Genomic DNA, 15,957 nt, shown 5'->3' on the forward strand with positions numbered 1-15,957 from the left:
GTCACAAAGATAGGTTGCACCAGGGGCAACCAACCACTTGAAGCATGTGGAGATGCACAAAGCCGACTCCACTTGGGTGTCCAGAAGATACTGCTACAAAAGATCCACAACACCCCACCAAAAGAGGGTGGAAAAAATGGGGGTATGAGGGGTATAAAATTAAAAACAACTAAAATGAAATAGAAGAAGAGGTGGTGGTGTTCCTCAAAAATTTCGTCATATAAAAATGACATTTCTTATGCACTGGTAACGCTTTTTGTGGGTCTGAGCCCACTTCCTTAGCCCAATTTTAGTGGCTTTTAACTGATTTTTGTACACCTGGGCGCCTCTTACCCCCACCTATAAAAATGTTTTCAGTTTAAAGTTATTTGGCAAAGCCTCATAAGGGTTTTTTGCTCTTCCCTTGATCAACTAGACTATGTTTGATTGCAGGACAGAAATGTACCTAATTTTTATTTCTTTCCCTCCTGGTTGAACTTTATGGGACGGATGTCTTTTTTCAACCAAACTATGTAAACATGTCTGTAACATACTACTGCTGTGTCACTGTAACTCAGAGGAGCTCACAATGTATTCCTACCACAGGCATATGCCCATTGTAGTCTAGGGACAATTTAAGGGAAGGCTAATGTATTTATAGGTTTCTGGGATTTGCGAGGAAACAAACACAGACACGGGGAGAACATACAAACTCCATGTACATAGTCCCCAGGCTGAGATTCAAACCAGGAACCCAGTGCTGCAAGGCAAGAGTGCTATCCAGTACACTACCATGCAGCCTCTACTAATATGATGATCAGGGAAGAGCAGCTCTCTTCGCTTGGCAACCATTCTTCAGCAGCACAAAGTAAGACTGCTGAAGCATTTGAAAAATCCCTACCTTATTCGACTGATGCAGCTGCAAACAAAAACTTTAATAACTTCAAAACTGAAGTGCAAAGTAAAAAAGTAAAACTACAGCACAAGAGGAGAAGGCACCCATAGCAATCAATCAGGTTTCAGCAGTTCAATGAAACGGATTATAACCAATTGCTATGGGAAATGCAGAGATTTTACGTATTCTTTTTGAATCCATGTTTTAAAATCAGCAAAACATATGATTGATATGGGGCAGCATTTTATCAAAAAGGGGAACAGAGAGCCATATGCAATTAACCTTTTCTCCTAAGTTTTCTCCGAGTTGATATTTTCACACCTTGTCAAAGGTGCTTTTTATACTCCCAGCAAGCAAGAAAATACACAAAATAATTTTGATAGTACTTTTTCTACTACTATTGGTACGTTTTCAATTGCTAAATGCTGAAAGGTTAGTTTAAAGAGAAGATGAAAAATTATCACCTAGGAGAAAAAACTTAGGTGAACAAGTGAACAAGTGAATAAGCCAGAGTATTTTAAGTGAAAATCAAACAGCTCCACGAGTGTATACCGGTTCTCACATCTACACAGCAATCACCATAATTTCCCATTAGATTCCCTCAGGGCTCGTTCACACTAGGGGCGTTTGAGAATTTTTTTTAAGCGCTGGCGATTTTCAAAATCGCCCTGAAAGCGTTTGTGCAATCAATGATTCTCTATGACAAAGTTCACATCTGAGCTGTTTGTTTCTGATCCGCTCAGCTAAGCGGTGCATGGGCCATTTTTGAGGCGATTCCCTCAATGGAAGGTATAACAAAAGTGTGAAACGCTCACAAAATTGCTTTGTGCAGCGATTGCGTGAGTGTTTTTAAGAATAAATACATTGTATTTATACTTTTCCGGATCAAAGAGTTCACATCCTGACTGACATCAGGAAGTGAAAAAACGCAATCGCTCTGCAAAAGCACTTAAAACCGTCCAACGCACAGAAATCAGGGGAAAAAAAAAATTGCCTCAAAAAACTTCCAACGCAAACAGACATGCGAGTGGAACGCAATGCGAAGGAGGCCTCAGAGCTTTTCCATGTAATGAACATGGAATATTACTCTAACTTTTGTAGGGTCAAAAGTAAGGCCTTGTTCACATTATGCAATGCAGATGGCCGTGCGATCAGAACGCAACACGCCCAATCGCACGCACTGCCATCTGTGTTGCCATGCGCTGCTGATCCCATTCATTATAGTAAATGGGATCGACGCCGCGCTTTGCCTAAAATGCGTGCAGCAGTGTGAAAGCGCATCACACTGCAGCATTGCACATATAATATGAAAGTCAGACTGTAGGTAGTAACGATCAGCACCATCGAATTGTATCATTGCTCTTTTATTATTATAAAGACACTCCAGACATCATTCAAATCCAACGTTTCGGAGGGAGTACATCCTTTATCTAGTACATGTCAGTGTCTAAAATCACATTACAAACATTAGGCTTTATATAGTAACAAAACATGGAAATCAACCAATCACATTTGCCCTGGGTATTGAATTTTTTCACCTATAGCAAAGTATCTTGATATATTGAGACCCTTTGTGGTACCTGGTAAATCTTACCTTGGTGACACTACTGTGTTTCTTGACACGATTAAACAAGTTCTCCCAATACCAGAAGGGGCTTTTTTAGTAACAGATGTAGAAGGCTTCTATACCTCCATCCCACACGATAGAGGTATAGAGGCAGTTTGAAAATTTTGATAAAATCCAAATTGACTTTTTATGTGGTCTGCTAAGATTGTTAACATGTAACTACTTTTTGATTGAGGATCAATTTTATTTGCAGCTTAGGGGCACTGCTATGGGCTCGAATGTGGCCCCATCCTACCCAAACGTCTTTATGAACTTTTATGAGGAGTAGTTTATGTTAGAATGGAAGTATACTTGAATTCTAGCCTCAGGTACTAAAGTCTAGTAAACACTTGAGATGCAGGGTCTGTTTAAGCATAGTTTCTCGGGGAGACATTATGCAGTCATTTACAAGAAGCATGTTCCTCTAGAAGGCCACATAATATGTTTCTCAGGTCTAACTGTACCGACAGACGAGGAAACAAAGCCGATATTTGGAAAACACTGCAATCCTTGCAACTAGGTCATAAAGCACTGGTGGATTAGATGATGATGTGGGTCACAGGCCCATGCCCGCCAATTGTAGGCTTGGGGGTATGACTCGGGTGATGTCAGAATTTAACTCTTTGATTTACATAGGACATAGGAAAGACTGTTTATACTTTGAAGAAATCAACATGTAACAAAAGATGCCTGATTGCTGAATAAACCCCTTAAAGGTGAAGGTGGCTGTCTCCGCTCTATCTCCTGTATGCTGTCTCTGTGAGTTGAAGCTCTAATGAGTTGCTGGTGCCGGAGTAAAAGGTGTGTTGTGCTGTTGCCAATAGCAACCAACGTATAAATTCTTACAGTTTATTTACATGAACAAATTGTTTACGTCATTTGCCCATTGTTGGTACCAATATATAGATGACGTTTTTTGCATGTGGGTGGGGCCACATTCGGGCCTTATTGATTTTGTTGAGCAATTACACAAACAATGTCCGGCCATACGGGTGACTATACATTGTGATCAGCGGGAGGTGAGCTTTCTGGACACGATGGTGCGGGTGTCTAATGGAGGGCTGACACAAGGCTTATACGTTAAGCCCACACCACTCGACCTTGTGTTTTAAGAGCTTCCACCCACCTAGTACGATACTTTCCATTCCTGGCAGTCAATTTCAATGAGTCAGTCGCACTGTCAATGATGAACAGTTGAGAAATAGTAGACTAGATGAGATGCAAAGAAAATTTGAACAGAGAAACTGTCCCCATCACGTCCTTAGCAGGGCTAGACAGAGAACACAGAGTGAGAGACCTTATAGTGGTAATCATAGAAGTGGACATAACAAGAGAATCCCTTTATCTTATACACAGTGATAAAATTGCTAATACCATACCTAGTAATTGGCATATTCTCAAAAATGGCTTGTAACGATTCGTGTCAGCAACACAGATTTTTCTGATTATTGGTGATCTGCAGTATCACCAATAATACAGATGCTATACCTAAATATGTGGTGATCTGCAGAATCACCAATAATACTAGTATAGCTAGACACAGGACACCTAATGTGGTATTGTGTTTGGTGCAACAGTAATTGGAGAAGTTATCTCCCGAGGGGCGGAAGATACAGACAATATTACATCCAAGGATCCCCTGAGGGGCAGGGGATTCAGACTGCACTGCAGCCAGTGGACGCCTGAGAAGCAGGGACCACTGACGGTGTTAGAGAGTATAATCACCTGAAGAGCAGGTGATCAAGACTTAGCTTTAGCCTAGGATCCCCTGAGGAGCAGGGAATACAGACTGTACTGCAGCCAAGAATTCCCTGAGGAGCAGGGAATTCAGATAGTACTGCAGCCAGTGGAAACCTGAGGAGCAGGGACCATTGACTGTGCTGCAAGGGTGGTCACAGGTGGAATGAGTTATGACTGTACTACAGCCAAGGATTCCCTGAGGAGCAGGGAATCGGACTGTACTGCAGCCAGTGGACCCCTGAGGAGCAGGGACCACTGACTGTGCTGCAAGATGATCTCCGGAGGAGCAGGTGATCAACAGACACTGCTTGCAGCTAACAGACACCTGAGGAGCAAGTGTCACAGACAGTACAGCAAGGCTGATCACCTAAGGGATAGGTGACAGCCCTTAAGAATTCCCTCACTAGTGGCAAGACCCACTAGTGAGGACAGAAAGGTCAGACAAGCTAGGTCAGCAACAAACGGACAGATATAGTACAGAGGCGGAAGACTGATTCGGTATCAAGGTACAGGCAGTGTCGGCAACAGTTATCAGATAGGCAGAAGTACCGAATCAGTAAGCTAGAGAGTAGTCAGGAAAGTGAGAGATCATAACAGATAAACAGTAGTAATATAGCAATATCCTAGTCTCGGTGTGAAGTCCTTGGTTTCAACACCTGGTAACTAGACTAAAGAAAGGTACACAAGTCTTACAATACAATAGTACTTAACCACCTGAGCGGTCTGGACGAGCTCAGCTCATCCAACAACGCCGGAGGCTGCCACTCAGGCCCTGCTGGGCCGATTTTAATGAAATAAAAAGCAGCACACGCAGCCGGCACTTTGCCAGCCGCGTGTGCTACCTGATCGCCGCCGCAGCGTGCAGCGGCGAAAGAGGGTCCCCCCAGCCGCCTGAGCCCAGCGTAGCCGGAACAAACAGTTCCGGCCAGCGCTAAGGGCTGGATCGGAGGCGGCTGACGTCAGGACGTCGGCTGACGTCCATGACGTCACTCCGCTCGTCGCCATGGCGACGAGGTAAGCGAAACACGGAAGGCCGCTCATTGCGGCCTTCCGTGTTACTTCTGGCCGCCGGAGGCGATCAGAAGAACGCATCCGGAGCGCCCTCTAGTGGGCTTTCATGCAGCCAACTTTCAGTTGGCTGCATGGAATAGTTTTTTTTTTTATTTAAAAAAAACCCTCCCGCAGCCGCCCTGGCGATCTTATCAGAACGCCAGGGTGGTTAAAGCTATCAACGGAATCTGACTAAGTGTGAATTCCCAGCTCCGGCTGGTTCTAACACACTGTAAGATCTGACTAGGATCTGAGTGCTCACATGTAAGCATTCGCAACAGCAGACAACTCGCAAATGACAGGCAAGTCCTATAAATACCCAGAGTGCTCCACAGCGCCGCCCCAGTCACTTAGCCAATCCGGAGCATAGCTGGAGTCTCTGACCAGCTGACTCCCCTTTTACTTGCATAAAGGTCCTGTCGCCTGGCGCGCGCATCTCTTAATCTGTGTGCACTAGAAGGACCAGGCGAACCAGCAGCATGTAGCTGCGCGGCAGAAGCCGCCGGCTGGAACGCGGATATGGCCGCCATGCCGCTTGCCCATGCGGCGGCATCTCCGCTATTCTTTACATGGCTTCCCTGAAATCATAGAGTTTCAAACTACCCCCCTCATGTCCTATAAACAGGCACCTACGTTGAGGAACAAATTAGTCCATGCAGATCTAGGTTCTAAGATTGTAAACCCCATATCTAATCGTCCAAATTGCACCTATACGTGCCTGTGATGTGTTAGCTGTAATAGAGTGATTAGGGGTCCAGAGATTAGACATCCGCATCTGGGTACAACATTTAAAATTAGAGGTCAATTTGATTGCAATTCAAAGTACATAATATATGCATTAAAGTGCCCCTGTGGACTTTTGTATATCGGGCAGACAACTCAGCCTATGAAGGCTAGATTGTCAGCACATAGAAGTACAATAAGAAATAAAAACAGAGTGAGCTGTCTGTTCCATATCACTTTATGCAAGCTAAGCATACGGTTAGCCAACTACGATTTTAAACATTAGAATGGGTGCCCCCTTTAAGACGTGGTGACAGGGTTAAAAGATTACTTTACAGGGAAGTTGTGTGGATCAGATAGTTGGGTTCGTTAGAACCTCAGGGTATGAATAGGGAATATGATATGTTGCCATTCATTTAATTTTATGTACATGCATATGATCTTTACCCCCCCTTTTTTGACAGTGCCACTTCTTATTTCTGCCATTGAATTTAGTGTAAATTTGGTCCTATTAGGAGTCTTGGAAGTATACGGGATAGTGACTGGGGGGCCGGCTGCGTGTGCTTTGGTTGACACAGTGGCCACGTGTGCGGTTTGTTTACATTCCGCACACGTGGTCCAGTGACGTCTGAGCCAGGAGGTTCGGCTTCCGCTGCTCCGACAATCTGCAAGGTCTTCCATCTGGTCCGCTCTATCCATGGGTGTGTCCATGATGAGGTCACCACCTGCCCGCAAGCTATTAGTCAGCGTCCGCTGTTGACGGAAGTGCGGACAGCGCGGCTCTCCTGTACCCATTCTGCGTAGATGGGCGTTCCAGCTGCTGTCCACATTTTCATGTTAAGAAACGAGGTCCCCCACCAGGTCTGCCTGAGAGAGAGGGAGATTGGGATTGGTCGCCACAGGCGCAGGGCAAATGCGATTGGTTGATTTCCATGTTCTGTTACTATATAAAGCCTAGTGTTTGTAATGCGATTTAAGACACTGACATGCATTTGATAAAGGATGTACTCCCTCCGAAACGTTGGATTTGAATGATGTCTAGAGTGTCTTTATAATAATAAAAGAGCAATGATACAATTCGATGGTGCTGATTGTTACTACCTACTGTCTGAATTCGGAGCCGGGAGTGCTGCCTGTCTCATAGATCTAGCACATCACTGTGAATCAACAATAGGAGTGCTGTTCACTTGTACTTGTGAAGTATAATATGAAAGTCAAAAGAAGTGCTGTCTACGCACTGCTGGAGTTCTTGCATGTTGCAAACCATACGCGCTTCCGTAATGCGCACGGCAGCGTTATAGTGTGAACGAGGCCTAACTGACATTATTAATATTAACTGTCTTATGCACCGATCAATGTAGCAGGGTATGCCAACAACTTAACATTTAGTAAAGCAGAACGTACCCTCTGTATGCCCTCTTCATTGACACAAACTTTTTGGAAAAGTCTTTTGAAGATCTTACTCAGGGTAAGTGCAAACATTCGAATAGCAGCAAGATTTAAATTCTGACTCATTTCATCCAGGATCTCCACTGCCTGATCCTGAATAACGTCAGGCGACTCTTCAGTTTCCAGACTGATCTATAGATAGATATATATATATAAAAAAAAAAAAAAAAAAAAAAAAAGCATAGGGATCTCAAATATAATATACAATTTACAATTCCTCTTATAAAAATGTTCAAAAAGACCATGAAAAACACAGAAATAATGCTCAAAAGATTCAAAAGATTTTACAGAATAGGAAGAAGAACAAAAAGGGGGGGGAAGTGACCTAACTGCTGTAAACTGAATAAAACAAAAAAACAAACAGAAGGTTAATTTCTATGGCCAGCTAGTTTTATTTGCCACACCCCCTCTAGCACCCTTCTATTACATATTAAAATATTTAAATATCCTAGCTCAAAGTGAGGTGACTGGATGGATTCTGTGTTTTTTTTCTAGTAAAGTATCATTTATCTGGCACAGGTGGGGTATTTTAACTACTATATCTATATAAAAGGCAGTGCACACCAAAAACCTCTAGCAGATCCGCAAAATGCTAGAGGTTTTTGAAGCAGATTTTCAGAGCGATTTTAGGCATGTTTAGGCCCCATTCACACTAAAGCGTTTTGCCGGCGATTACGGAAAACCGCTCAAGCGCTAAGGCTTTTCAAAGCGCTAGTGCAACAATAACCTATGGGCCTGTTCCCACTTGCGCGATTTGCGTTAATCGCCCCAAAAAATGTGTATCCTGCACCATTTTCAGGCGATTTCCCGGCGATCGCGTTTAGTGCTATAGAAGCACTAATCGCAATCGCGGAAAATCACCCCAAGTGTGAATGGGGATTTTTTGGTGTTTATCACCAAAAATCGCCAGAGCAAACCGCTAGCAAAAGCGCTAGCGTTTTGCAAGTGTGAATGGGGCCTTAGAGAGGTTTTCTAAACATGCCTAGCTTTGTTTGGAGCTTTTTTGTGTAGCAGATTTCATATATTGTTACAGTAAAGCTGTTACTGAACAGCTTCTGTAACAAAAACGCCTGGAAGGAGGGGAGTCACTGCATCTTATAGTCCAAATGCAGGGAGTTCCTGACTTGTGAACGCCTGCCAATACCAACCTTCAACCTGCCACAAGGTCAGGGACTCCCTTTACTGTGCCCATGTCCCATGGGGGACACAAGTGGGATAATGGAGGACACAGGAAGACAAGAGGTACAAGGGGGCATGAGGTACATAGGGGGCATAATCCACAATATGCCCATTCACCATGGATGCACCAGGTTTAGTATATATTATTTTTCTCCTGGTTTTTGTGCACTAAACCTAGATGCGTCTTATGGTCAGGACCGTCTTTTAGCCCGAAAAATACGGTAGTTTGTTGTGTAAAATGTTCTGGACACTTTTGCATGCTTGGTTCAGCCACATCTGTGTGCTCTCTACTTCTGTGCTCCCTGAATTGTCACAATCCCCTAATACTCGGAATGACTCCCAAAAGTTTCAGCAATGAAACTCACTAAGGCTTCCTTTCAGGTCCCCTTGGCTCCTGGAGACAGACTGCTCTGTCATCGTAGCAGTCCTGCATCCTTTTCTGGGAGAAGGCTGCAGTAAAGTTATGTGGCAGGGAGTAGCCCTGTTGGATCAACACAAAGGTTTCTGGGATGCGGTGTAGGGGGTTGGGTGAGTTGGAGTCAAGACAAAGCAGACTGAAGCAGCTCTGCGGAAGATAAAGTGTAAAAAACACTAAAAAGGAAAAACACAAAAAGAAAACGGGAGCCCAAATGGTGCAGTATGCCACAAAATACAGTAATGTGAAAAACGATTTGCCCCCTTCCTGATTTCTTATTCTTTTGCATGTTTGTCACACTTAAAGGTTTCTGCTCATCAAAAACCATTAACTATTAGTCAAAGATAACATAATTGAACACAAAATGCAGTTTTAAATGATGGTTTTTATTATTTCATCTCAATGATTGCCAAGAGTTTTGGGAAAATACCTTTTGGACCGACGAGACAAAAGTTGAACTTTTTGGAATGTGCGTGTCCCGTTACATCTGGCGTAGAAGTAACACAGCATTTCAGCAAAAGAACATCATACCAACAGTAAAATATGGTGGTGGTAGTGTGATGGTCTGGGGTTGTTTTGCTGCTTCAGGACCTGGAAGGCTGTGATAGATGGAACCATGAATTCTACTGTCTACCAAAAAATCCTGAAGGAGAATGTCCGGCCATCTGTTCGTCAACTCAAGCTGAAGCGATCTTGGGTTGCAGCAGGACAATGACCCAAAACACACCAGCAAATCCACCTCTGAATAGCTGAAGAAAAACAAAATGAAGACTTTGGAGTGGCCTAGTCAAAGTCCTGACCTGAATCCTATTGAGATGTTGTGGCATGACCTTAAAAAGGCGGTTCATGCTAGAAAACCCTCAAATAAAGCTGAATTACAACAATTCTGCAAAGATGAGTGGGCCAAAATTCCTCCAGAGCGCTGTAAAAGACTCGTTGCAAGTTATCGCAAACGCTTGATTGCAGTTATTGCTGCTAAGGGTGGCCCAACCAGTTATTAGGTTCAGGGGGCAATTTCTTTTTCACACAGGGCCATGTAGGTTTTGAGGTTTTTTTCTCATTAAATAATAAAAACCATTATTTAAAACTGCATTTTGTGTTCAATTATGTTATCTTTGACTAATATCTTTGACTTCCTGATTTCTTATTCTTTTGCATATCACTGTAGATGAATATATGAAGAATAAGTGAGAATACTCACAAAGGTGGGTTGCACAAGGGGCAACCGACCACTTCAGGCAGGTGGAGTTACACAACCCGACTCCACTCGGGTACACCAGGGATCCTGGAGGTGGTCACTCTCTTAAAAAAAAACACATGCACTCTGAGCACCCGTGGGGTGGTGAAATACCACTCGGGGTCAGGTGTAAGGAACTCCCCTCACTAGGGTGGGGAGTGAGACACACTGTTCTGAAGCAGCTCTGACTAAATGTCTGTCTGAACAGGTGGAGTGGTCACCTGACCTTGAAAATGAAGACTCTTTGAAGTGTGTATGGTGGGGGTTCTTGGGGTGGAGGGTATACCGTAAAGACAGTTGGAGGGGGTAAAAAAAATTGTGAAGATGAGCTTTAAAAGTGAATGCTTGAAATAATACAAAAGGTTTACCACCTGCTTGATAACATACTGTAGCTGTTCAGAATGCAGTACTATGGATTTAAGGTCCTTTGGCTTGCATGGAACAAGACTCTTGTAGATGACTGGTGAAAAACATTTCATTGCATATCTCAGATCACTGGACTGCCGTCGCTCTTGAAGTATATCTTCGAATACATCCCTCTTCTTACTTCTGAATTCCCTTTGCTGTAGAAGTAAAATACACCTTGATGAGCATCATTAATAGACTAGTAATAAGCCGGCCCGTTTAAAAAAAAAGGGGGCGTGCTCCTGCACACGCCAGCCCCTCTGCACCTGTCATCCTGCTGTTCCAAGTCTGCCCGCATGCACGCTAGGCTAAACGCACGGACACACAGGAGGACTCAGGGAAACAGGTTTTATTATATAGGATAATATCTGTAAAATCCAAATGCTATACAACTAAATTACCTACACAAACCTGCAACTTCTGTCTTATAAATATGCAATCGCTTACTTCTTCTAGGGTAATTCAAATAAATAGTGGCATGTCCCCAGATTGCCCCAAATACTTACATCTTGCTCCCTTTTAATTCCATTTAACGTGGGAATGCCCCCCAATTGGTACATATTGGTCTCAGGTTGTACAATTCCTCTACGACAAGATGCGATGTCCGATTATCTGCAATCCTATATGTTTACTAGGCGTAACTACTGATGAAGATATGAGAGTGTTCAATAATCATTTTATTTCAGAAATGTTATATACTGCTACAGTACCACCCCCCACCAAAAAGTAGTTTGATGAAATGGGTGGACGCTTCTATAGGCTTCAAAAAAACTTCTCCACGCATTGTGGAACTATAGACAAATGCATATAAGAAAAGAGGTTGCTCTGGGGATATTCAGTATGTCACAATAAAAAGAGCTGTAATTGCACCTTGGACAGGGACCCTAAGGTGTAAGTAGGTATTTATCACAGCTCTAGTGAGCATACGCGTAATATGTTGGCGCTTTATAAATACAATAAATACATAAATAAAATACACACAATAGAGCCACAATTGTCTCGATTGTACCAGCATGCATACAATTAGCATGCATTCAATTAGCATGTGTAAAATAGAGCCACTAGTAGCTACAGTTGTCTCAATTAGACCAGCAGTTTGTTATACATGAATCCAATTACACATTAATGATTAAAAAGAGTTACTCCAAAAGTGTCACAATATGCAAGTTTTTAATTATAAACATCAAATGTCCAGGAATAGTGACCTTAAAGGCCCATACACACGTCAGACTTTTGCGAACGACGGGTCGTTTGAACGTCCAGTCGTTCAGTTGTCTGCACGCCAAATCGGGCATGTGTACAGACTGTCGTTCGGGTGATAAGACTGAGTAACCAGTCTTATCACCCGAACGACAGTCTGTACACACGCCCGATTTGGCGTGCGGATGACTGAACCGACGGGACGTTCAAACGATCCGTCGTTCGCAAAAGTCTGACGTGTATGTGTATGGGCCTTAAGAGCAGTATTAAAATCATATGTAAAAATTAAGATCCTAAGGTGAAAGCAGGTATTTATAACAGCTCTAGTGAGCATGCATACAATAGAGACACCAGTAGCTACAATTGTCTCACCTAGACCAGCATGCATACAATTAGCATGCATTCAATTAGTATGCGTACAATAGAGCCACTTGTAGCCACAACTGTCTCAATTAGACCAGCAGTTGGTTATACATAAATCCACTTACACCTTAATTGAAGAGTTATGCTACATACACATTTGAGATAAAAGTCTTTGGAAAAGGCAAGATCACAGACCAATTTTACCCCATTCCATGTAGTATGAGAGCTATACTCTGCGCAGTCTATTCTATTGAGCTGAACTCCCCATCAGATACAATCTTTGCAAGATGCTGCACACAAAGATGCTGTACACATTCAAAAGATCAGTATCTGCAAAAAATCTGTTCCTGCAAAAAATCCGTTCCTACAAAATGCATTCATAGTCTATGATATCTGCAGATCCTCATACACACCTTGTTTATCAGACATTCATCTGCAGATCAGATCCACCAGGATGGATCTTCAGATCTGCAGATGATTGTCAGATATGCAGATGAATGTCTGTTAAACAAGGTGTGTATTGAGATCTGCAGATATCATAGACTATGAATGCATTTTGCAGGAACGGATCTTTTGCAGGAACAGTTTTTTTGCAGATACTGATCTTTTGAATGTGTACAGCATCTTTGTGCACAGCATCTTGCAAAGATTTTATCTGATGTGGAGTTCAGCTCAATAGAATAGACTGTGCAGAGTATGGCTCTCATACTACATGGAATGGGGTAAAAATGGTCTGTTCTAAAACGATTGTAGCGCTAGTGCATATGGTTAGAGGTGGCAGCAACAAGTTAATATAGAATCCGTAAACTATACATCAAAAAACATATACAGTAAAACTCATGCGCCTCAGCAAATAAAATAAATGCTCTCTTTAATAAAATTGATCACAGAATAAATTAATCTGCACGCATAGATGTATTAACAGCCTCGTTCCTAGTGTGGCTAGGAACGAGGCTGTTAATACATCTATGCGTGCAGATTAATTTATTCTGTGATCAATTTTATTAAAGAGAGCATTTATTTTATATGCTGAGGCGCATGAGTTTTACTGTATATAAAATTGGTCTGTGATCTTGCCTTTTCCAAAGACTTTTATCTCAAGTGTGTATGTAGAATTACTCAAAAAGTATCACAATATGCAAACTTTTAATTATAAACATCAAATGTCCAGGAATAGTGTCCTTAAGAGTCATACTTTACGTTCAAAAAAAAGTGTAAAAATTGAGATCCTGTAAATAGATAGATAGATATATCTCTATCCATCTATCTATCTATATCTCCATTACCCATAAGCTCCATACATTCATACAATCAATCACACATAGGCCATCCAGTGTGCATAAAACCGCTATCAAAAAGCACAATAAAAAGAAAAAAAAAAGTTCCGAAAAGTAGATTATTCTTATTTCTGCATGTTCAGCAGATGAGCCCAAAAATAGGATTCAATATGTTCACCAAAAACCAGGTAATTTAAACAGTTATTAACCTCCTTAGCGGTATGCCCGACACTGTGTCGGGCATACCGCCGGCTGTCCCCAGGAGTCCCCCATTATAATTTTAAGCGATCGCATAGTTCTAATATCTTCAGCTAGCACTAGGCTAGCTAGCAGTGGTGGTCGGCATCCCTAGATCGCCGCTAAATACATTACCCCCCCTGGATCCAGCAATCAAGTAGCCTTTTGGCACATCTCCTGTCCTCTCTATGGGGAGGATCGGGTCTGCGCATGACGTTGCCGACGTCATGACCGATCCTCCCCATAGAGAAGAGCGGAGCTGTCCGGAGAAGCTGCAGCGATCGCTGGATCCAGGGGGGTAATGCATTTATCGGCGATCGGGGGGGGGGGGGGGCTAGATAGCCTAGTGCTAGCTGAAGATATTACAACTATGCGATCGCTTAAAATTATAATGGAGGACTCCTGGCTGCAAACCCTCCGGCGTGCGTAACGCCCAGGAGGTTAACAACTTCCTATTAGTTCTGAGGTCCAGCAGCGGTGGTTACTACTTCCAGGTCAGTGATGTATCACATCCGGTGACCTGCTTCCAGCGTCCAGTTGTAGCTAGGTAACCGCCGCAGTGCGGTTTGTGGAGCTGTGTATAGGTTAATTTAGCGTTGTACCAGAAATCCACTTGTCAGTACCTCTCTAGAACTTCAGCGCAGGAAAATATATCAGGGCTAATCCCGCTGCTGGACCTCAGAGAGGTACTGGGATTGACTGGAGGACGGAGTGAGTTATTGAGCTGCCACCTGCCGGCCGGAGCTCTGACTCAAATAAATTTGTATCTACTACTACTAGCTACAAGTTCCTGGGGAGCATGAGTATATATAATTACCGGTACATACGTGGTACAACCTAATAGGAAGTTGTTACCGTAATAACTGGATGCTTAAGATACCTGTTTTTTTTTTTGTTTTGTTTTTTTATGTCCCTCCTTCTTTCCACGTCTCTGTGTTGGAAAAGGTTATGTCTCTTATCTACGATTTACCCTCAAGTCCTATTATGCTTTGTGGTGACTTCAATAATATCATTCATCATAATCTTGACAGATCCTCTCCTGGGGATCATAGGGGATACCTGGCTTTTTTGGAGTGGATACAAAAACACACCATTCTAGATATCTGGAGGTGGCGTAATCATAATAAAGTAACCTTTTCATGTTTCTCTGACTCGCGTGGCACGATGTCACGAATTGATATGGTTCTGGGCTCTCATGACATTCTTAATAAAGTTAAATCTGTTGATTATCTTCCTCATGGGATCTCGGATCACTCTCCCCTTCTGTGTACTCTTATGGGAGGTCCTTTAAGGAACCCTGGCTGTTGGAGGATGGGTGAACTCTGGTTATATGATGAGGTGGTTCTAAATTACTGTACTACACAAATGGGAGAATATTGGCGCCTCAATCCAGGTACTTCTACTTCAGTCTGGGATGCCTCTAAAGCAGCTCTTCGTGGTCACTTCTCTCATATTAAAAGGTGTCACCCTTAAGAACGATGAAGCTTTTATAGCTCTCACTGAATCTGCAATGACAAAAGCTCAAGCATTGTTTCAACATTCTCCCTCACAGGAGAATTACTCAGCCTGGGCTAAAGCACGTCGTGATCATGAAACCAAGCTATTAAATAGAGCTAAACATCGCAATTTCATACTTTCTCAAACCTTTTTTAAGTTTGGAAATAAATCCAGTAAATTATTAGCATCTATGGTTCGGGCCCAGTATTCTCCCATTACTATTCCGAGAATTATTTCCTCCTCAGGTACTGAATTCTCGTCCAATATGGAATAAACTAAAAGTTTCTAATATATCTGTAGAGATTTGTAGAAGTCCAACCCAGAATGTGATCAATCCTTCCTGTCCAGCTTTTTGAAAGAGTGTCAACTGCCTGTCCTTGATAAGAGGACTGTATTTCCTTGTATGTCCCTATTACACTTAGTGAGGTTCCAGCCACAATCAAGAGTCTTAAAATCAACAAGTCCCCAGGCCCTGACGGTATACCGTCTGAATGGTACATCAAAAGTAGGTCGTTACCTCTCAAGCCCTACTCCAGACCTACAAAGAAGCTTATCGTATGGGTATTCTTCCTGAATCTATGAGAGAGGCTTACATAACCCTTCTTCTGAAGCCCGGGAAAAATCCTGAAGTCTGTGACTCTTATCGCCCCATATCTCTTTTAAATGCAGACGTAAAGATTTTAGCCGAAATCTTGGCAGATCGCC

At 42.8% G+C, this 15,957-nt stretch overlaps 1 protein-coding gene across 1 annotated transcript in view; it reads right to left on the reverse strand.

The window, feature by feature from the left end:
- The window catches only part of GNPAT (glyceronephosphate O-acyltransferase), a 105,942-nt gene that overhangs the window by 77,100 nt on the left and 12,885 nt on the right, over positions 1 to 15,957 (reverse strand). The window contains exons 2-3 of the mRNA XM_068233392.1: positions 10,645 to 10,836; positions 7,398 to 7,574 (exon numbers count right to left, since the gene is read on the reverse strand). Coding sequence (XP_068089493.1) covers positions 7,398 to 7,574; positions 10,645 to 10,836 — 369 coding nt within the window. The remainder of the gene's footprint in view (positions 1 to 7,397; positions 7,575 to 10,644; positions 10,837 to 15,957) is intronic.

Source organism: Hyperolius riggenbachi, chromosome 4 (assembly GCF_040937935.1).
Source record: "Hyperolius riggenbachi isolate aHypRig1 chromosome 4, aHypRig1.pri, whole genome shotgun sequence".
Lineage (NCBI taxonomy): Eukaryota > Metazoa > Chordata > Amphibia > Anura > Hyperoliidae > Hyperolius > Hyperolius riggenbachi.